The following is a 19212-nucleotide window of genomic DNA, read 5'->3' on the forward strand; positions in this document are numbered from 1 at the left end:
AAAACTAAGACCCTCTTCATTTGAGCAACAAAATGCTTTGTTCAACCTCTACTTACTTATTTTGAAAGATTTTTTATTATCATAAAAATCAAATAAAATTTCATGATACCACAAATGTCATTAATATGCACAAAATAAAATAAAATAAAAACTAATATAAGCTAGTCATTAGTTTAAAATTTTTAATTAAAAAAAGACATTAATTACAATATTTCAAAACAAAACAAATTAAAACCATACATTCAAAACAAAATAGATGTAAAGAGCAAAAATATATACATATATATAGATTGGATAATCATAATAATAACCAATACAAAAAAATTTGATTCCAAAACTTTATTATTTAATCCAATTTCCATAGTACTACATGGATTTTAAATTACCTGATTAAAACGAAATAGCTTTTTTTAAGAACTCTTATTGAATTTGTTGTAATTGCAACACCCACAAAGCATTTGTCAAAAAATACAAATGAAACTTTGTCATAATTTCATTTAAATTCTGGATTTGGGGTTATAAAATCATCCCACAATCTAATATGCATCAAATGTACCTCTAGAACCAATTGTGGACACACCTACAACACACATGAAGTTTCAGAAACTGCTGTTTGAAACAGTGCCTGAATTGCAAAAGTACTAGCAAGGAATCACATGTGCCAAACTGAATCGGCAATACAAACATGTATAAAATGCAGGCACAAGCATAACCGAATAGCAACGCCCTTTTTTACGTGCTATCGAAATGTTTAAAATATTTTTGTGAACCAAAATTTGACATCAATAGGTGGTTGGGATACAAAGCAGACGTTCAGTCATGCTCACACTACAAAGTTCTGCAAGAAAACACTTTACAGGATCGAAAAAGTACAAATGTTGTACCTACGTTGGCATGACATTTGTCAAACCCATAAAACTATCCAATTTTACACCCTCAACGTAATTAGCAGCCATACAAATGCAAACTTGCCACACCACCTATCAGATATAAAAATGCATCACTTGAGGAGGCGAAAACAAATTTCAGACCACATACAACCATGTAGCTTAGATTGTCCAAAATGCAACCCATGTGTTTGTACAAATTTCGACATTGTCACCCCTCTGGCCAAGAATTTGGAATTAGTTTCCAAGGTTTAACCATCAGAAACCAATGTAGTGACTAGCATTCCACATCTTCCACGTAACCTCTACCTCCACCACCACCAACGCTTTCAAACACAACCACTCCAACGATAATCAAAAACCCTCGCAATCAAAAATTTGGAACCATCACTAAATCGACCAGAAAGCTCCGAATGCGTGGGTGTCTAGTCCTTCATCTTTCCACTTGGCCCCGGTGGATCTCTCCCTACTGGGTTCAACCATGATCCCTCACTTCAGCTGGCAGGTGTGTGCCCGCATCTACCTCATTGCTTGCAAGATGTTAACAACGAGTGAACCACGTGCATGACAAGTCTCAAATTCACCTGCTCTCCTGGAACCGAACTCAGCGACAATTGCCGGTGCAAGCTCTGGTACAGCTGTTGTAAAAAGGGTCGCATGTGTGGAGCCAACAACGGGTCCTCCGGGTTCAGTGCCAGTGCCGCCTCCCGGATCCAAGATAACTTCCGGTCTGTATCTTTGCCCAGATCGCAGCCCAGCTGCTGTACTAACGACAGCAGCACTCCTTGACTCAGAGGTAGTGGCACTTTTCTGAAAAGATGATCCTCGTCCAACTGCCACAATTGTCCAGAGTACACACACGTCAGTCTCACAACACGCATTATATGTGTTCTCACCCTCACCCTTGCACCGTGCCAACTACATACCAACTAGATGGCTCCACACCGCTCAGCACCTCATCTCTTTCGCATGCATCACCAAAACGCTGCACCAAAATTGAAGTCATACCTGCATGCAAAGCCACGACACGACTGCTACGTCGCTCAAAGACAGAGCCTTGTTGAACGCCTCTTCGAGCTTGTTCTCCTTCAAAAGTCTTGAAAGCTCGATTGTAGGATCCAGCGACTCCTCCAGATGCTGCAACGAAAGCACCTGTAAGAAAAACCAAACGTGTCAAAACGAAGTTTCCTCCCAAACACGACACCCGGACTCCACCAATCAAGTCTTATCCCTCGTGACTTCAGTTCGTACATGGATGCGGACCTTGTCAGGAAGGCCGCCATTGATCTGGTTGTTAGCAGGCAGAGCGCGAGCTGCATTTGCACTCGCGCTCTCTGCAAGTGCCATAAGTTTCTTCTGACCCTCTGCTAATTCGCCCTTCAACGAGTCCGCAAGCACGGTTGCCGATGCCACGGTGTCCTGCACAGAACGTCAAATCAAGGCCACTCATAAGCCCCCGATCCTTCATTGCGCTACTTGCAACTCGTTCTGAAACTGCGATTCTCACGGTTGCCCAAATTTGAAATGGAATAAACCCTTTCAGCGTCAAGGAAGACTCGGACAAACCTTCAACGTGGAAGCAAGATCAGAGTGAGACGACAGAAGTTGCTCCTGAGCATGCTGAGTATACTCCGACATGCCATGCTGGAACGACGACTCCACATGGTCGAGCATGGTTCTGCATGTCCGCTCGAAAGCCGGAAGTACTGTGCTTTCAAAGCAACTACGCAATGCCTCCTGCAGCAAACACACAAAGCCCAACCCTACATTGTCATACCACACATCAAAGTCACACATGGTACGAAGACACCAAAATTATGCCAACAAGCTGCTCGGTCTCCCTGTCCACGCGTGTCATACAGCTGGCCAATCACCTGCAAAACTTGTCGACCAATCGTTTGAAACTGGGTCTGTATCTGCCGCGTCACTGTCCCCTCCAGCTTCGCGCCCACCGATTTCTCCAGCTGGGGCAACATTTTCTCTGTAAAACCCTACAGTCCACAAACCCGCCCCACCACCCAAGCCTTCTATTACAACGCGCTGCCTAACTCAAACTCGACGGACTCTCAGGTTTTCCTCACTTCACCATTTCACGCACAAGCATAACGTTGCCCTGCTACTACAAACGTTCAGAACTCACTCTACTCATGCACCACAGGACGCAAGGCAACTCTTACGACCACAAATAGCAACAGCTCAAGATGCACACAAAACATAACAACCAAGTCCCACCATCAGGTTTCTAGCATAGCCACCTGAAACGACTCGGCCACGGTTGTCGAAACCGCTTTGTGAAGGGGAGGGAGAACCGCCTGCGCCACAACTGGACCGATCGCGGCGAATTCCTTCTTGACTCCGCGCTCCAAAGCGACCGGCATGTCTTTGCTCACAAAATTCGTGAGCATCGTCGTCACCTGCTGCACTCTCTCGCGCTCCTGCTTCTCCCTCCGCGCATTCTCCTCCGCCAACCGTGCCCACATGGCATCCACATGTGCTTTCAACACCTTCTCCATCCGCTGCCCTAACGCCCCTGAAAACAAAACCCGAGGCTCGCATGTTCACAACCACCTCTACTTTTCAATGCAACTGCAACTAACATACAAGCTGCAGATAGCAGCAAGTACGAACTCTGACCTCTCCCCGAACTCAAAAACTGAAGGTTGAAAGTCCCCACAACCATGCACACTCGGTTCACCCACGAATACAACTTCGTCTCAATCTCCCATCGAAATGAAGAAAGCGATGTCCCCCGACGAGGACACTCAATCCAAAATGTCCTGCGCCGCCACAAAAACGTGCGTACCTTCCATCCGTTTGCCCTCCTTCGCAACAGGCACAGCCACCATCACAGTCATCTGCTTCTGGATCTCCTTCTGCATGCTCACCAACTGCAGCAAGCCCACACCAACTCGTCAAAATTAACATGTGCGCTCCACACTGCTGAACCCTCCTCCAACGCTACGAAAAGATGCAAGACTATAAACCATCCAGGTGTCCGATAAACTGAGCGAATAACTCCCGCGTTAACGATCAACACAAGACACATACCTGGTTCAGCGACTCTTGCATTGAAGCCACCTGAGCAAGAAAAGCAGGGTCGATGGGAGTGGGAGCAGGTGCTACTGCTGATGTCGGCGTCGACGCTGGAACCGGATTCATGCCATGGCTGGCTTCGCCTACTGGCTTTAATCCAGACGCCATCATGCTTGGCATCTGTGAGGATAATACGGAGCTAGACCCAATCCCACCCGCGCTCGTCTTATTTTTGTTCTTTCTCCCCTTTGCAATTGCTGCCTGAGGAGGGGGTAGAGCCGCCTCGCCGCCACCATCCCTGAAACTCAGGTCCCTCAGCCTGTCGTTCACGTCCTCCGTACCAATCAAGGGTCTCTCCTTATCTTCTGAAACCTCGCCCTCTTCCACCTGCGAGTTCTCTCCTGCATATCGATCCATGCTATCCTGGGGCACTGAGGGCTCCTTGTCCACGTAATCATTCCCCATCATTTGAGTTGTCTCTAGAGACTCCAATAAGGAAGACACCAGAACCTCCTTTCCACTGATGTCATCCTCAACGACCGAGACTTTCGACTCCACTACCTCCTTCTCCATGTCCACGTTGGAGTCCATGCCAATAAACCCGTCGGTACTGCCACTACCCTTGGATAGCGGTGCCTTTCCATCCCTACTACTTTGTTCTTGCCCGGGAACTGAAAGAGGCGCACCGTAGGCTTCACCATGCTTAGACCCGGCTGCCAAGTTCATCAACTCCGAAGGAGTTATCAAATGAAGACCTTGATGCTGACCTCCTTGCTGCGATGAATTGGAAGACTTCACACTGGCGCTGTCTGCAAGAGCGCCCTTCTCCTGTACTCTGTCCAAAACCTCCTCTGCAGAAGTGCTGCTTGAATTGGACTGCGCCCTGTCCAGATTCGACACATCAAGGGGTGGCATCAAAGGTGGTGCCTCTGGTCTCATCTCCTGAATATCCTCTCCCTTCTGCTTAGACCCCATCGAGACGTGGTGCGAATCGGGAGCCCTGGTTGGACTCCTTGATCGCGATCGCCTAGAAGTGGGAGGCTTTGTATTGCCTGCAGGTGTCGACTCGGCTTTGCCGGACATTTGCGTCCGGAGCTCTGCGCTTGATGAGAACCCCGAACTAGCTTTCCCGCTTTCCTTATTCTGCGCCTTTGTGGAACTTTGCAACAACGCATTGAAGTCTACTGCTATACTCTTCTCCACGTGATGTGCGGATGGCACCTCCAACCGACCAACTTCCACTGGACTTCCGAAAGCGGAAGACACAGCTGGGTTCCTTGCAGGAACGCTCACGTTGGGTGTACTGGACGCCCCCGTGCTCACACCGGATGCAGGTCCCATGTCTATCAAGTCGGGGACGCCGGTTTGATCGGATCGCCCAGAATCCTGTGCACCAGGCAAAACTGAGCGTTCGGGAGTTCCTGGAGTTTCCGTCATGCTGCCCTCCACGGGCGGCAAACACTGTGACACGTCCAGACCATACTGTTGAATGGCCTGTGTCTGGACACAGTAGATCTGAACCTTGCCTTCTCCAGCCTCCGTCACGCTGTCTTCGGCAACTGTCAAGCTCAGAATCGGCATTTTCACAGAAAACTCCGCCAGGTAGTTCATTCGTGCAGCCGCTGGGTTGTGCCCAAATTCCACGTGGACCGCATATATGGCGTTCTTCTTCGCATTTGCCAGCAAAATCAGGCTAGCACGGGAGGCTACGACCAACTGGTTAAAAATCGTATCCTCATAATACCCATCAGCAACATCCGAGCTCTGAAACTCCAGCGTCTGTATGCAGCGCCACGCTCCTGTACCTGTACCTACCTTTGACGGTGACTCCTCCGGACCACTCGAGGGTGCCCACAGTTTCAACTCTCTATTCAATGGTCCCTGGTTATGACGCATAAAAACAGGATATCACAAATAAGAACTAGTCCAGAACATCGACCACTCGCCGCACTCATTAGACGCTAAACACGTCCACGCCAAGCTTTCACAACGTTCACCGTATCGTCTGATGCTAAACTCGCAAGTTGCGACGCTTTCAACTGAACGGAAACGGACAAGGCAGGGTGAGGTATACCGCAGTGAGCAAAACATGATGGTCAGGACGCCGTGGTGCTGACAAAAAGGCCACTGCACACACTGCATCTCCACCATGGGGCATGATACTCAGCAATGGGATGCCGCTGGTGTCCCCCCATATGCGCACCTGACCCATGTTATCCGATCAACAAAATCCGTTGTTAGCACAACATTCAACACGCGTGTACAATCCACATTGCACGCCATACCGCCTGAATTCTCCTGCCTCGGAAATCACAACAACAGCCACTGCGGTAGTGCTCGGAACCTCGAAAAGTGGGACAGGATACCCACGTACCGTGCCATCTTGTGAGGCCGATGCCACCCTGGAGGTAGAAAACGATGGCACTGCCAAATCCGTCACAGTCCCATCGTGACCACCCACCACACATACTCCTTCCACTGGATTCTCCACCTGACATTGGAGAGGTTGGTCCACCAAAAACCCCCCTGGAGGTGCAGCCTGCTGCACCTTCCCAACATCTATGCTCAGGACATACGGCCCGATCGCCACCTCCAACACATCCTGCATCGAACATGCGCGCCATCCCACCTTCAGGTTCACATCCACGAAAACGCTACACAAGCACTCCCGAGCGACCCAAGCCATTCTTCCCCAATACAGCGGGCAACGGGAATTCCACCGCACGCGAATGCCGATCGAAATATTTAAAAACAAATCGCCCAGCTTCTACACGCCACATAGAAACAAATAGCCCCCAAACATGCGACACCTCCAGGCAGACTCTCGTCCAAAATAAGACCCAAGATTTACCTCCGTTTGCAGATTCCAGCATACGCGCGGATGGCACGATTCCCAGCCCCCGACGAATTGGATGGCTAGCAATATCTGCTCTGTGATGAGTACCTTGCTGCCCTCGGCGGATTGTCCCTCCAAAATCCGTCGCACATAAATGCGACCGTCCACACTTGCGCTGCAATACACACAACCACCCGGTACAAACGATCAGCCTCGAACTCAATCCGACAATTCCTGTACTCACTGCGTGTCTATTTGCTAGCCCACTTCTCTTTGGGGCCCATCCGTAGACTCCCAAACTCTGGCAGACCAGCATGCTGTAGCTGCATAGGCCGCGGTTGAGTTGGACGGTGATGTTTCTCGCTCGGAGTCATCAATTCCGCTCCTCTAACCTTGCTGACAACACGGTATTTCATCATGTGCAACGTCAAGCCGCGTAAAACCCCTCCCGCATGCTCGTGCACCACATACAACCGGGTCAAGAACGGAGTACAAACCTTGCAAGAAGGTGCTGATCTTCCGACAAAAACGCCATGTCCGTCACTCTCTGTCATCATCGGATGAAACTGTAAGTATCGTAAACACAAAAACAACCTCACAGCCAGCTTGTAACCAACCTCGCTGTCCACAGCAAACTCAGCCCAAATCTCTTCACCCGTCATTTCCTTCCGCGAGCATCGATTACCTGCGTATGGCCTCGAAGTAGCGCTCTCAATGCCGTGTTGATGTTCAGGATGCGAATCGTCCCTTGCCGCAATCCATAACATATGTACTTTTTGTTCACCGCAATTTGCCGTCCGACCACCAGCTGTGGATCGGATCCATAAACTGTAATAGGACTCACTTCCAACTGGGGCTGCGCCTCTCCGGGTTTACGAACATCCACGTCGTACACGACGTGATCTCCCCACAAATGCCGACCGCGTGGTTGCTTGCCGCTCGACGCTCTACCAGACGCGGTGGGAGTCATTTGAGCAGCTGGGGCGGGAGGTGCTGTGGGCAATGCCGGAGCCAGCGCAGGTGGAGGGATAGAAACATCCTGGCTACCATCCTGAGTCGATCGAGGTCGTTCACCGCCGCTTTGCTGGACCCCTGACACCAGGGAACCGTCGTCGCTGCTAGGAGCCTCAGCTCCGCCATGTGTTGTCAAAAGAGCCATAAGGCGGGCGCCATCCAAAGGAGAGGATGGTGCCTGGTTTGGGCCGCCACTGCCTTGAGACAAAGAAGACAAAGGAAGAGATGAAAGAGGAGGGTTCCCATGGAGGGAGTTCAGAGCACCCGGAGGGGGAAACTGAACCTGTTGCTGCTGCTGATGCTGGTTGTAGGGCGCGGTGGTATAGCTTGACGGCCGCTGTCCATGCTCCTGCTGATAGTGCATGTAAGGATGGAATACTTGAGTCTGCTCCTGCTGCTGTTGTGACGAACTGTACTGAAAATTCTGAGGAGGCATGCTGGGAAAAGAGCCCGAGTTGGTGGGAAAAGGTCCTGAATTCTGAGGGAATTGAGCAGCGGGATAAGGAGGGTGAGATGAGTACTGGGGAGGAGGATATGGGCTCGGAGGTGGATTGTTGAAGAAATTATGGATGTCGAAACCTCCCGACGGTCCTGTGGCGCCCATTATGTTCTTGTTCCACTATAAAACTTCTGGACCTTTCACACTTTCGTTTCTGGCATCCACAACCAACAAAAGCCTGTGGCATCAAACTACGGAACGATAAACCCGAAGGGCGCAAATCATAACGAAAGCCAACATCATAAGTTCGTGCCCAAAGAGAGTATAGTCTAGATTGGATGAGCATCCCACAATCAAATCCGACAAACTCCTCTGCATACGAATTGCAGATTGGTGAATCAGGCTATTGTTTGGGAACGCTGTTGTCAATATCTGGGAATGTGTGCTGGGTATAGAAATGATTTGTTATCATCTAACTCGTGAACCTCTCGTGAAGCGCGTATGGGTAGATTTCAGCTGAGACATGCTTGGAATGAAGGAACCGATTCTGAGAACTGTTGATCTGGCATTGTTTTGGTTTGACGTAGTTTCAGGTAGTGCTAAGGGGTGTCGGGGATCGGGTCCTGGGGATCTAGCTGGAGATGCAGTGAACTAGGATGGGCTCGGTTGCAGTAGATAATCGCTAGTTTATCCTCGGATTAGTCAGCAAGGTACACATTTCTATCAGCTGCCTGGAATACTAAAATCTCCACTGTTAGAAATGGTTGCTGTCTAGTGGCCTGTGACAACTGTCGAGGGCTCTTCTTCCTTATTTGAATGTAGCGAACTAGACGATTATATTTGCTATGTCAATGACAACGTGCTGGGTAAATCCATTTTGTAGAACAGCGAGAGAAGGCATGGCGGAAACGTGGAGAAGCGAAGTGATCAGGAAATCAAGAATACGATGGAATCATTCTACTCATACCTACAGCACTGCACACTTTACTTACCGCACAAAACTGTTATCTACAAAGAAATGAACAAAGCTCACTCAAATAGAAGCTACTCGAAACAAGTACAAAAATTGAAGTAATAACACTGCTAAAAATGTTGCGACCATTCGATTCCAAGCCCGCCTCTGTCATGAACACAGCAAGCCCTCTTACCGTCCTAAATTACTGCTCAAAGTTCGTTCGCGAAGGATCGATCAACATCACTTGCGATATACAAGACCCAGAACCTCATCCTACCACCGACCTAAACCTCGTAAACCGAAAGTCAGCGTGAGCAAGTCTTGAGTCACGCCCCGCCCTCGACCCCAAATTCAAAATATTCCCAAGCCTTGTCAACCACGTACCTTGCAAGTTCAACGGAGGCCACCATCCAAGCCATACGTTCGTTCTCACTACCCCAAAACTTCGCGAAGCTTAGAACCGCTTCTGCTAGCTGAGGATCCTGTGCGCGTGCAACACCGACAAACTTGGTGCACAACCTCGCTCGAAACCGCACAATCTGCGACCCATCTGCACGCCAGGGCGAGTAAAGACCTAATTCACCGACATCGGTCGCGGAAGAAAACTTGGGCTTCGTCTGCGAATTTGGCTGAGCGATTCCTACGAGAGCATTGGCACCGCTACTACCTGAACCTGCGATTGGATCAATCCCTGCCCTCCTCCGCCCGACCCCAGAATTCACCTCCAGGGAAAGCCTCGAAACGAGGTCCTCGACAGTGAAATTCCCGATGCACGCACATCGCGCTCGCTCTTCTTCTTCACCGCACAGACTAAAATTACATTTATTTTTTCCTCCTCCTCGTCTGCCATTGAAACGGATGTTGCCGAGGGAAAAGGCAAAGCACGATATGGATGAATGATAAATATTCAGCTGACTGGGATGGATGAGATTGATAAATGGATTAGATGGATGGATAGATGGATGAGAAGTCTACCTGGCACCCCAGCTCGGTTGTCAAAGCTTAGACTTGGTCGTGGCCAATCACAAGTTCCCGCCACATTTTTTTGGAGTTGTCGGTGAATGGTTTATTCCTTGTATAAATAAATAGCATCCTTTATTTTCACCCCCCTTCTTTGTGTGAGTTTGTATCAAGGGTAGTTGTGTTCCACAATTTGGTTCTCTAGTGCCACAATGTGATTTTATTGTGGTGAATTGAAGAATTTGCTACTAATATTGAAGTTTGGTGTTTGGGTTCTTTGAAATTTTGGTTTTTGGGTATGAATACATCTATTGAAAAGACTATTTAATTGCTTGATTATTAATTATTAATTTTTTTATTCAATTTTGGATGCATATTTAGGTTAAAATGCAATTTAAATCGTCTTTCAATTGCACGATTTTTTTTTCATATACCATAAATTTTTATTAATTTTATTGAATAATAAAATTGAACAAAATTGAACAAAAATCTGGAAATGCTAGAATTTTCCAATAAAATAATTTTATTTTTTTAGATATGGCTTGATGTAGAGCAAACCTTGTTTCATTAAAAATTTATATAAACGTTTAAAAAAAAATGATACATAGAGAGTGTTCTTAACACACAAAAGTTTTGTTATAACTTGGAATTTGATTTTCATCTTCTTTATAAAATTAATCACTTTCAGGCAAACTACAGATATATAAAGATTTTTTTTTTGAATACAACATCAACTTCTGTGACTTACAGGTTGATCAATACTATCACTCTTCTTTATCCCTTTTTTTTTTTTTTTTTTTTTTTTTTTTTTCCTTTTTTGTGGAACATCATTCAATTTATAATATCTCAATTATTTTGTGGTTTTCAAACTTACTAAATAATGGATGTATAACAAGTTATGATTACATGAGGAATAGATTTAATTTGAAAATATTATTTATCAAAATTTGTATTTTAAATGTCACATCTAATTATTAATATGAATTTTAGTACATCATAATAAAAGGTCTACAATTTTAAAAATAAAAATCATATAGTTTTATTCAACATGTTTTATTTCACTGATTAAGATGTCTTGAGTTCCTATAAATAACGTGATTATTGATTTTTTTAAAGTTTTTTTAAAAGATCCAAAATGTGATCACTTTCATTTCTCAAAAATTTTAAATACTCAATACTAAGAAATCAAAGAGCCTCAAATCAGTCTAAATTTTGTCTGTTGGTGGTCACAATTGTGAAAACTCTTTATTTACTTCATTCAATTGTAAGATATGTTTGCAAGACTTAAAGTACGGTGTTGCAAATCACATGGGCTTCTACACTTAATGTCAATGCCCAATTAAATGAGGTTCTTGGTTTTTATACATTATAAAAGTCCTATCTTTTCATGCACAAAAATAAAGGTTAATTCTCAGTCTTAAAATCAAGTTTTTAACATTGTTTAGTTTAACTACAGAGAAGAGTGTAAGACATTATTTTTTTCATTTTTCATTTTTCATTTCCTCAGTATTGTTGCTAGTTGATTAAGAATATATATATATATATATATATATATATATATCAGTTATAACATATGTATTTTTATCTAATAATTAAAATTTGAGTAATAAGTTAAAAGACTGTTTATTGATAAAGTTTAATGTTGTAGTTATTATTCTTGTATCAGTTACTTGATATTTTAATTTAATAGAACATAAATATTAATTAATTGATTTATATTTTTCAATGCAATATTTTATGATATATTTTTTAATATTAAACACATTGAATTTTCTTGATATAAATATATACACAAAATCATATAAATTTTTATCTAGAAACATTGTAGAAAATACAAAAATATACAAAAATTATTTCATTTTTTCTACATGATTTGCTTCTATAAAAGACCCAAGTGTTTTGGAAGTGAAAAGTAAAGGAACATTGGGTGGAAATTTTTTTTTGAAAGAAGCACTGTGACCCTAAGTATATAAATGTAAATCACTATGACACCACCCACAACACACTTGGACAAAGAAAACTTTAATAATATTCATTCTCAATCAATCAAATTTAGATGAAAAGTGGCAACGAGTTGACAAGCAACGTCACAAGCATAAGTGTAGCCAATTCTGTCATGATCAGAACCTGAGAAATGACGAAGTAGCAGCTCATGGTGTAGCCACAAATGCCAAGCAAAATTTAGAAGAATGGCCCAAGAGAAAACATCAGTTTTCTCAACAGCATCGGATTACCAAACCGTGTGAGCGATATTGCTATAAAGATACCAGCTCTTCAGTTAAGTTTCATGAGTAGCTGCCGAACGTTGCAGAATTCTCATCGGGTGGAACATGATGATTGAGTTCATGAATATGAAGAAACGTCCAAGATCTTGGTGAATTGTATAAGTGGGTAGTTACCTGGTTGATGGTCCAAAATTTCTAAAACTAAGGGGCAACTTGCACATGCATAGAGCTCATTAGTTATGATAGTTCTTTTTGTTATTCTATTGGATAATGCTGAACAATAAATTGTTGTGTTGAGCAAGTGTGACGATGTCCTTAAGCCACTTCATGGCCTTAGAGTTGCAGCTAATTTTAGTATCGATGCAAAGAGATATGTTACTTTATTATAGTTCCATCAATATATTAGTTGCTCAATACGCTGGAATCTGGGAAATTTCTAGAATTCAGATACAACTTTCTCTTTTAACATCAGCTGGTGAAAAGTGGGTATGACATGACATCGATTTGCTAGTTTCGCAAAATGAGAAAAATTTCCATGAGATTCAATCACAAAGAGACTAACCATTTCAGTTTACGAAGTATTCTGGGCTAAGGATACCGGATGCATTTCTAATTCCACACGTTTACACTCAAAGGATTCGACAGCAAAGATTCATCAAAATGTAAGCATAATGATATTTTATATTAAAAATATAAGGTACTGTTTTGCTCACTGCTGGTCTCTGGGGCACATACAGCCTTAAGTCAAATTGAATTGCCGGAATCGCCTGTAACAGGCACCTATTACGACACATGTGGCAAACTTCAATACTGTTCTTACTTCCAAGCAAGCTCTTTTTTTAGTTTCACTGAAAAGAATAAGACCAAGTTTGCGAGGACGTCTGGTAGAGTCGAGCTGCTAACCCATCGCTTGATCAATCATCTGCTTACGTGAGTGGGGGCGAAGATCAAGTTACTCATGCCTGACCCAAATTTGAATTTGTATCCGGCTCCTTGACCACAAACCCATGTCGCCAATTACTCTGGCCTTTGGCTCTCTTCTCCCACATTTGCTCCACTTCTTGAAATGATAATCCTTTCGTCTCAGGCACAAACCAAAGAACAAAAAGAATTGCAACAACAGTGATGCACCCAAAGAATAAAAACGTCATTGATGTACCGATGCCTTTGACAAGCGACAGAAATGATTGCGTGATGACTAGATTGGCAACCCAGTTGGCCGTTGCTGCAATTCCCCCGCAAAGACCTCGATATTTAAGTGGATAAATCTCAGAGTTAATAGCCCATGGAACAGGGCCCATGCCGGGGGAGAATGTAATTATATACAAGGCAAGTCCCCCGAGGGCTAACCATCCATAATGACTGGGACAGCCTTTGGTAAACCAAGTATTTTCACCACAAAGATCCCCAACTGTCTTATTTAACACCAAGCACATGCCTGGCAGATTCTGTGATGAAACAGGAAATATTCATCAGTATAATTTGCATGAATCACAAGATTTTCACATAAAAGAAGTGTGAACAAGACTTTAGTAAGGTGGTCAAGTTTTACCTCATCTCTAGAATCAGCACAAAATCCGCATCCAGCTTGTAAGCACCCTGTGCAATGACTCCTAGACACGACAGTCTGTTTAGTACAAATTAAGGAAGAGAATGAGTTGTCCATTGAAAAGTTGACAGACGGGGAGTCATGTGCTGCGACATGAAAGGCTGAAGTTAGAACGGCGAGGGCGATGATAACCCCAGTCAAACTCAGTAACAGTAGCCGACGCCTTCCGAAGCGGTCAATGACCACCATCCCTGAAGCGTATGCAATGAATACGTAACTTAAATTTTGTTTTGCATATGTAATCATGATGCAGTCACTACCACGAAAATATATCGATTATGCACTAAAAGTACAACATAAAGAATATACAACATATATTTCCTATCCAGACAAGATGGTGAACAAGCATTGTCTTAAAGATTCCGTCTAGAAATTTCCACCTGTTGGGACACTAATGGGAAAGACTTTAGTATTATGCTGGCCGGTCCAGATGTCATTCAGTTCACGAGGGAATCTACACTTACCAGCAATTGTTCCAATCGCATTTAAACCGGACACAATGAGAGAGAGGAGAAGTGCCATCTGGTGGGATGCGAAGCCTGAGAGCTCAACGATAGATGGGCTGTAGTACATTACTGTATTGATGCCAACGAGTTGCTGAAATACCTGAAAGATAAGTTATTTCAGTAAACACAAGTTCAGACGTTCACAACTGTTCAAAGTTGAAACCTTATGTTGGTGCTAAGAAACCCTCCCAGATTTCCTGTCACCTATGGTGAAAAATCGTTGTTTGCGAAATGAGCCAATTTGAGAGGATGTCATGCACCACATAATATGCACGAGGAAGAATTCGTAATGTGTTTTATCAATCCGTAAGTAGACAAAAATTCCAAGAACAACTATGTAGATCTACCTGCAGACCAACTCCTGCAGTGAGCGCTAGCCGAGTTGGTTTGTGAGAGAATAATTGCCATATTGCTCGTATGGATGAAACCGGCCTTTCTACATCAGCTGAAACAGCAGCTTCCAGCTCTTCCACTTCTTGTTGCAAGTCCTCAGGTTTTGGGTATATTTTTCGCAACACGTCGATTGCTTCCCCTCGTCTTTCCTGAAACCAAATACGAGAAGTTGCAGAATTTGATTCAAAGTTCTGGTGGAATAGTCACATTTCGAAAACATTAGAAAATTAGCAATAATCACAACATACCGTCTTTCAGGACGTGTTGTGGAGCGAACAAGATACTATTAAGGGTAAATAAAGCATGGGAATACACTAACCTGTCGAAATAGCCATCGTGGAGATTCCGGTAAAAGCATCATCAGAACACCTTGAAGTACTGCAGGAATTCCAGCCACACCCAGCATCCACCGCCACGTTCCTGGTGTCTGGAACACATGTGTCAAGCATAGATCTAAAAATGATCTCTCAAGTAAAAGCAACATCTAGCGCAACTGTTCTTTTCAGTTAAATCGGTGGCATTTTCAATTGCAGTTATTTTCAACATAGCCCTGACCTTTGTGAAGGCGAGGTTGATAAGGTAGGAGAGAAATTGTCCGCCAGTAATGAAGAGTACATTCAAGGTAACTAGAGCACCACGAATCTGTGCAGGAGAAGCTTCAGCAATGTAGAGGGGGGCAGTCATGGAAGCCACACCCACACCTAAACCTACTAATATGCGGCCTGCAATGAGCATGGCCACATTCGGTGCAGCTGCCATGAAAACAGCCCCAATTGCAAATACGGTATCTGCAGCTAATATCGCTGGTTTGCGACCGAATTTGTCGTTAATGCGACCTCCGTAGGCAGCACCAATTATAGCTCCCGCTACCGCCATGCTCACGATAGTTTCCTGCATTTTAGTGTCACATTGTTGATCACACATACCGATATCGACGGACACAACTGAAGAAGACCATCTTGTAGGATGATCTTGTGCTGACAAAGGAAGGCTTCTTGTGGAATCTATGTCAATATTTTTGAAGAGAACCTGTAGAACTGTGCTTTTTTCGACATCCGGGAAATCATCGCGAATGTACAGCAGGGCTCCTGAAATTACACCTGAAATGCCAGTACCAAAAGCTACCATCATTCTCAAAATACAAAAGTAATCGAGAGCATCGTTCAAGACTGTCTCCAATCCTGACTAATTGCCGTACACACCAAAAATTGATCCAATTGGTAAAACCTCCCATCGCGATCAAATACTAGAACCTGAATTAGATAGAGATTTGCAAGAACAAATAACGTGGTTATTAAAACTTGCTACTGAATACGAAGGATTTTATTACCTGTGTCATAGCCAAAGAGTAGGCCACCAATACCTGCTGCAAGAGTTAATTTTACAATGTACCAGTTTAATTTCGATTCAGCTGATGGTGCATACTGTGTCTCGTCCTTCACATTTTTCCCCAAGCTCTCCATAGGACCTGCATCGATTTTATTTGGTCGATCGGGCAGATTCGAGGGTGTGGTCATCACGGGCAGCTTGCCAGAATATGAAGTAGAAGCGCCACCAGCAGCCTGAGCTTGCTCTTGGGTTGGATTCAAATGTGATTCTGCTAAAGGAGATGGATCACTCTCCTTCTCCATTGCTGATCACTTGTTTAGAGCCTACATCAATCAGTCAAGTATGCCAGGAGATTGAGTACACGAGGCTTGTGCAAGTAAGGGTTTACCTTTCCCTTACAAGATTTACGAAATAGCTTTGAAAAATCAGCTGATAAATCAGAACAGCCACTTAAATACTCATCAACTTTATATGGTAGGAGCGGGTGTTATCAATTCACTATTATTGAGAAAAGGCCATGACAACACGGAGGTTGTCTACCTCAACGTCAGCTGGCGACTGTATGAGATCTAAGAAATATAGCAGTACTTAGGCCATAGAACGAGTTTAAAATCTTTGGTTCAATAATATGCTTGCTTCTTCTCGGAATCCTGAACTGACACCACCCAGACATCCTGGTAACCCTGTAATCGGGCAACCCATCATCAACTGAATTTGCTTTTAAAATGAAATTCCAAGTGCTTGAAAGAAAAGTTAAAACTCATACCATGAACTTATCTAGTTTCTCACAAACTGCAGCAATCTCGAATGATCACAAGCACGTAATTTAACAGTTAACAAACCATCTTTAAGGATGTTTTCGCTTCTAAGTTTAATTCCCAGGCGAAAGAAAATCTACGACTACCTTTTTCCATCCTCGAAACTATCCGTGAGTAGATGAACAAGATAGTTCTAAGCTTTCAGAATCAACTATTAGAACAACCTATAAAGGCTCTGGTTGTGATCGATAAACCACTCACCGTGAAGTCCTAGTTACCCAAGAAACAGGAACGTACTTGGGGTCTAAGCAAACGCCACCTACTCGGCGAACCATACGAACCAAGAAACTGTCTGAAATTAGATGCAGCGGGAAGAATATGTGCAGACTTGTGCCGACTATCACAGCAGAAATCAAGAAGCGAGTGTGTAAAGTTCTGAAAGTAGACGCTGCTGAAGTGACTTAGAAACGCATTCCTAAAGCGACATTCTCAGTACTACAGCACAACAGTGTAGCAGAATGAAAGAACGCTCAGTTCATTGGGGTTCTCTGTCTGTATGTAACAAGCTACACAACTGAACAGAGGAACTGCTGTCGAGCGGAACACCTATCGGAGCAGATGTTTCAAGTCGAACAAGACAAGAAATTCTCCAAGCAAGAAATTTCTCTGCGATCGGTGGTATTATTTTTGTCTAAGCATTTAAAATCTCGCACTTTCTCTTCAAGTGTTTCTTATCTGACCATATCTACGACCGAAAATTACGGGTGTGTGAGTTTCTGGGAGCTGCTCTGGAAACGAAAGCTCAACTCAGGTAATATTGTCGGAAACCCGACTTGAATAAGCTCTCTTGGGTGTGAAAAACCGTGACCCAACCCACTGCGGCATCGTCTCAAACATTCGAACCCAAAATCAAATTAAAAATCTACTGGTATTTATGGACATTATCCCACTGGCTACAACTCACTGCTCCACTTTCCCTTACATTAAACTCCAACCCCGCGCACACATTTCAGCACGAATAATTTGCATTCTAAAGCCAATACAGCGTCATTGTCTCTCTGCCGGCCGAAGGCACAAGACAACTACCGGTGAAGTATCCAAAAATTACACGATACGGAGCTGGATGGGATCAGGTAGCTGAAGCAATCGAAAAAAGCACCGAAAAGGCATCTTATCATCAAGTCACCATACCAAGATTCCTGGAACTTAATATCAAGCTCACATACAGAGTACCACAGCACCTGCAGAATTAATAGTCTTGCACGAACGAAACAAGTAACGCTGGATTCCACTCGGTGCTTGAATTCAGAGAAAGCTGCAGCCCAGAGTCTGGAACGTACGACGGTTCAAGCAATCCCATGAAGACACAAATCAGCACCTCACCTTGATCATGTCCAGGCACATGAAGAGGAGGACATCGCACGGCATGTTGAAACCAAAAGATGAGGCATCGTACAAGGGCCATGCACTGATCTGACAAGAAATCAGTCCGCAGACGCAACCCACAAGGGGACCTCTCACCAAACTAAAAATACTTAGACTTATCAAGAAGGGCTTGTGCAGTGGCGATAGAGCCAAGTGGGGAGGGGAAAGGTGGCGGGTGGACGAACCCGACGAGGGAGGGAGGGGCCACAGTGCTGCGGCTTTATGACAGTGCAGCCCAGTGCAGGCTCTGAGATCCTCCTGCCACACCGCAGCACAGACAACACCACCACCAACAACAACAACGCTGCAGTTGTGCTGCTGCTTCATATCATGGCCACGATATTCCGCCATCGTCGAGCTCAAGTGCAAATTCGAAACAATTCGAAATCGAAACTTGAAAATGAGCTAGAACTCAAGTAGAAGTCAAGATCAACGGTGGCCGGGGCGCTAGCACGCTGCAGCTTGATGGTGGCTGGGGAAAAGCAAGCAAGCGAGAGATTTGGTCTGCAATTGGAAGCACAGTGAGGTGGAATACAACAAGACTGTAGTAGAAACAAAAGGTCTTTAGGGGCAATAAACAATTATTGCTGTATGGGAAGAATAGAAACAATATTCTTCTGCAACTTCTACACCCACCGCTGACGTTGCTTTGATGATTTTGTGTGTGTGAATGTGCATAATGTTTTCATGCCGCTCATACTCGAAACTTTTCAAAAAGTCTTCTTGTATGTATGTATTTATATTATATGTGTTGGTTTATTTGTATAATTGTTTAATTGATTGCTATATATATATATATATATATATATATATAATGGTTTATTTTGATTGTTTTTGTTATAT

At 44.2% G+C, this 19212-nt stretch overlaps 2 protein-coding genes across 22 annotated transcripts; both read right to left on the reverse strand.

Moving 5' to 3' along the window:
- Positions 1-1023: 1023 nt before the first annotated feature.
- Positions 1024-9917, reverse strand: LOC112292616 (enhancer of mRNA-decapping protein 4). Of its 2 annotated transcripts, none has more exons than XM_090256190.1 (14): positions 9549-9917; positions 7442-8423; positions 7254-7303; positions 6772-6931; positions 6295-6522; positions 5995-6123; positions 3936-5801; positions 3691-3775; positions 3143-3417; positions 2762-2878; positions 2454-2624; positions 2151-2306; positions 1896-2039; positions 1024-1720 (listed from the first exon to the last, which is right to left on the reverse strand). In XM_090256190.1, the coding sequence occupies exons 2-14, from the start codon at positions 8372-8374 to the stop codon at positions 1412-1414; spliced, it is 4623 nt and encodes a 1540-aa protein (XP_090112316.1). In that variant the 5' UTR covers positions 8375-8423; positions 9549-9917; the 3' UTR covers positions 1024-1411. The 2 variants fall into 2 exon arrangements, with proteins under 2 accessions (XP_090112316.1, XP_090112315.1); XM_090256189.1 differs by having other exon boundaries at positions 2139-2306.
- A 3083-nt stretch (positions 9918-13000) lies between these two features.
- On the reverse strand, positions 13001-18863 carry LOC112292925 (putative inositol transporter 2). Of its 20 annotated transcripts, XM_090256193.1 has the most exons (10): positions 18328-18642; positions 16727-16869; positions 16188-16509; positions 15887-15957; positions 15413-15748; positions 15177-15284; positions 14812-15006; positions 14423-14564; positions 13902-14149; positions 13001-13797 (listed from the first exon to the last, which is right to left on the reverse strand). In XM_090256193.1, exons 3-10 carry the CDS (start codon positions 16486-16488, stop codon positions 13306-13308), a joined length of 1893 nt encoding a protein of 630 aa, XP_090112319.1. In that variant the 5' UTR covers positions 16489-16509; positions 16727-16869; positions 18328-18642; the 3' UTR covers positions 13001-13305. The 20 variants fall into 20 exon arrangements, with proteins under 20 accessions (XP_090112319.1, XP_090112325.1, XP_024397699.1 ...); XM_090256199.1 differs by lacking the exon at positions 16727-16869 and having other exon boundaries at positions 13902-14044; positions 18328-18863; XM_024541931.3 differs by lacking the exon at positions 16727-16869 and having other exon boundaries at positions 18328-18863.
- Between the last annotated feature and the right edge of the window lie 349 nt (positions 18864-19212).

Source organism: Physcomitrium patens, chromosome 15 (genome assembly GCF_059467195.1).
Source record: "Physcomitrium patens ecotype Gransden chromosome 15, ASM5946719v1, whole genome shotgun sequence".
Classification (NCBI taxonomy): Eukaryota; Viridiplantae; Streptophyta; class Bryopsida; order Funariales; family Funariaceae; genus Physcomitrium; species Physcomitrium patens.

What these genes read in the sequence shown, in the direction of transcription:
- LOC112292616 (XM_090256189.1), bottom strand. Translation starts at nt 8,374, where the DNA reads ATGGGCGCCACAGGACCGTCGGGAGGTTTCGACATCCATAATTTCTTC. An exon ending in GGAGGGCAAACGGATGGAAG is followed by an intron (nt 3,418 to 3,690) that starts GTACGCACGTTT and finishes TTTTGTTTTCAG; the next exon opens with GGGCGTTAGGGCAGCGGATG. An exon ending in TGTCGTGGCTTTGCATGCAG is followed by an intron (nt 1,721 to 1,895) that starts GTATGACTTCAA and finishes CAATTGTGGCAG; the next exon opens with TTGGACGAGGATCATCTTTT.
- LOC112292925 (XM_024541921.3), bottom strand. Translation starts at nt 16,488, where the DNA reads ATGGAGAAGGAGAGTGATCCATCTCCTTTAGCAGAATCACATTTGAAT. An exon ending in TCAACCTCGCCTTCACAAAG is followed by an intron (nt 15,285 to 15,412) that starts GTCAGGGCTATG and finishes CATGTGTTCCAG; the next exon opens with ACACCAGGAACGTGGCGGTG. An exon ending in GTGCTGATTCTAGAGATGAG is followed by an intron (nt 13,798 to 13,901) that starts GTAAAACTTGAC and finishes GTTTCATCACAG; the next exon opens with AATCTGCCAGGCATGTGCTT.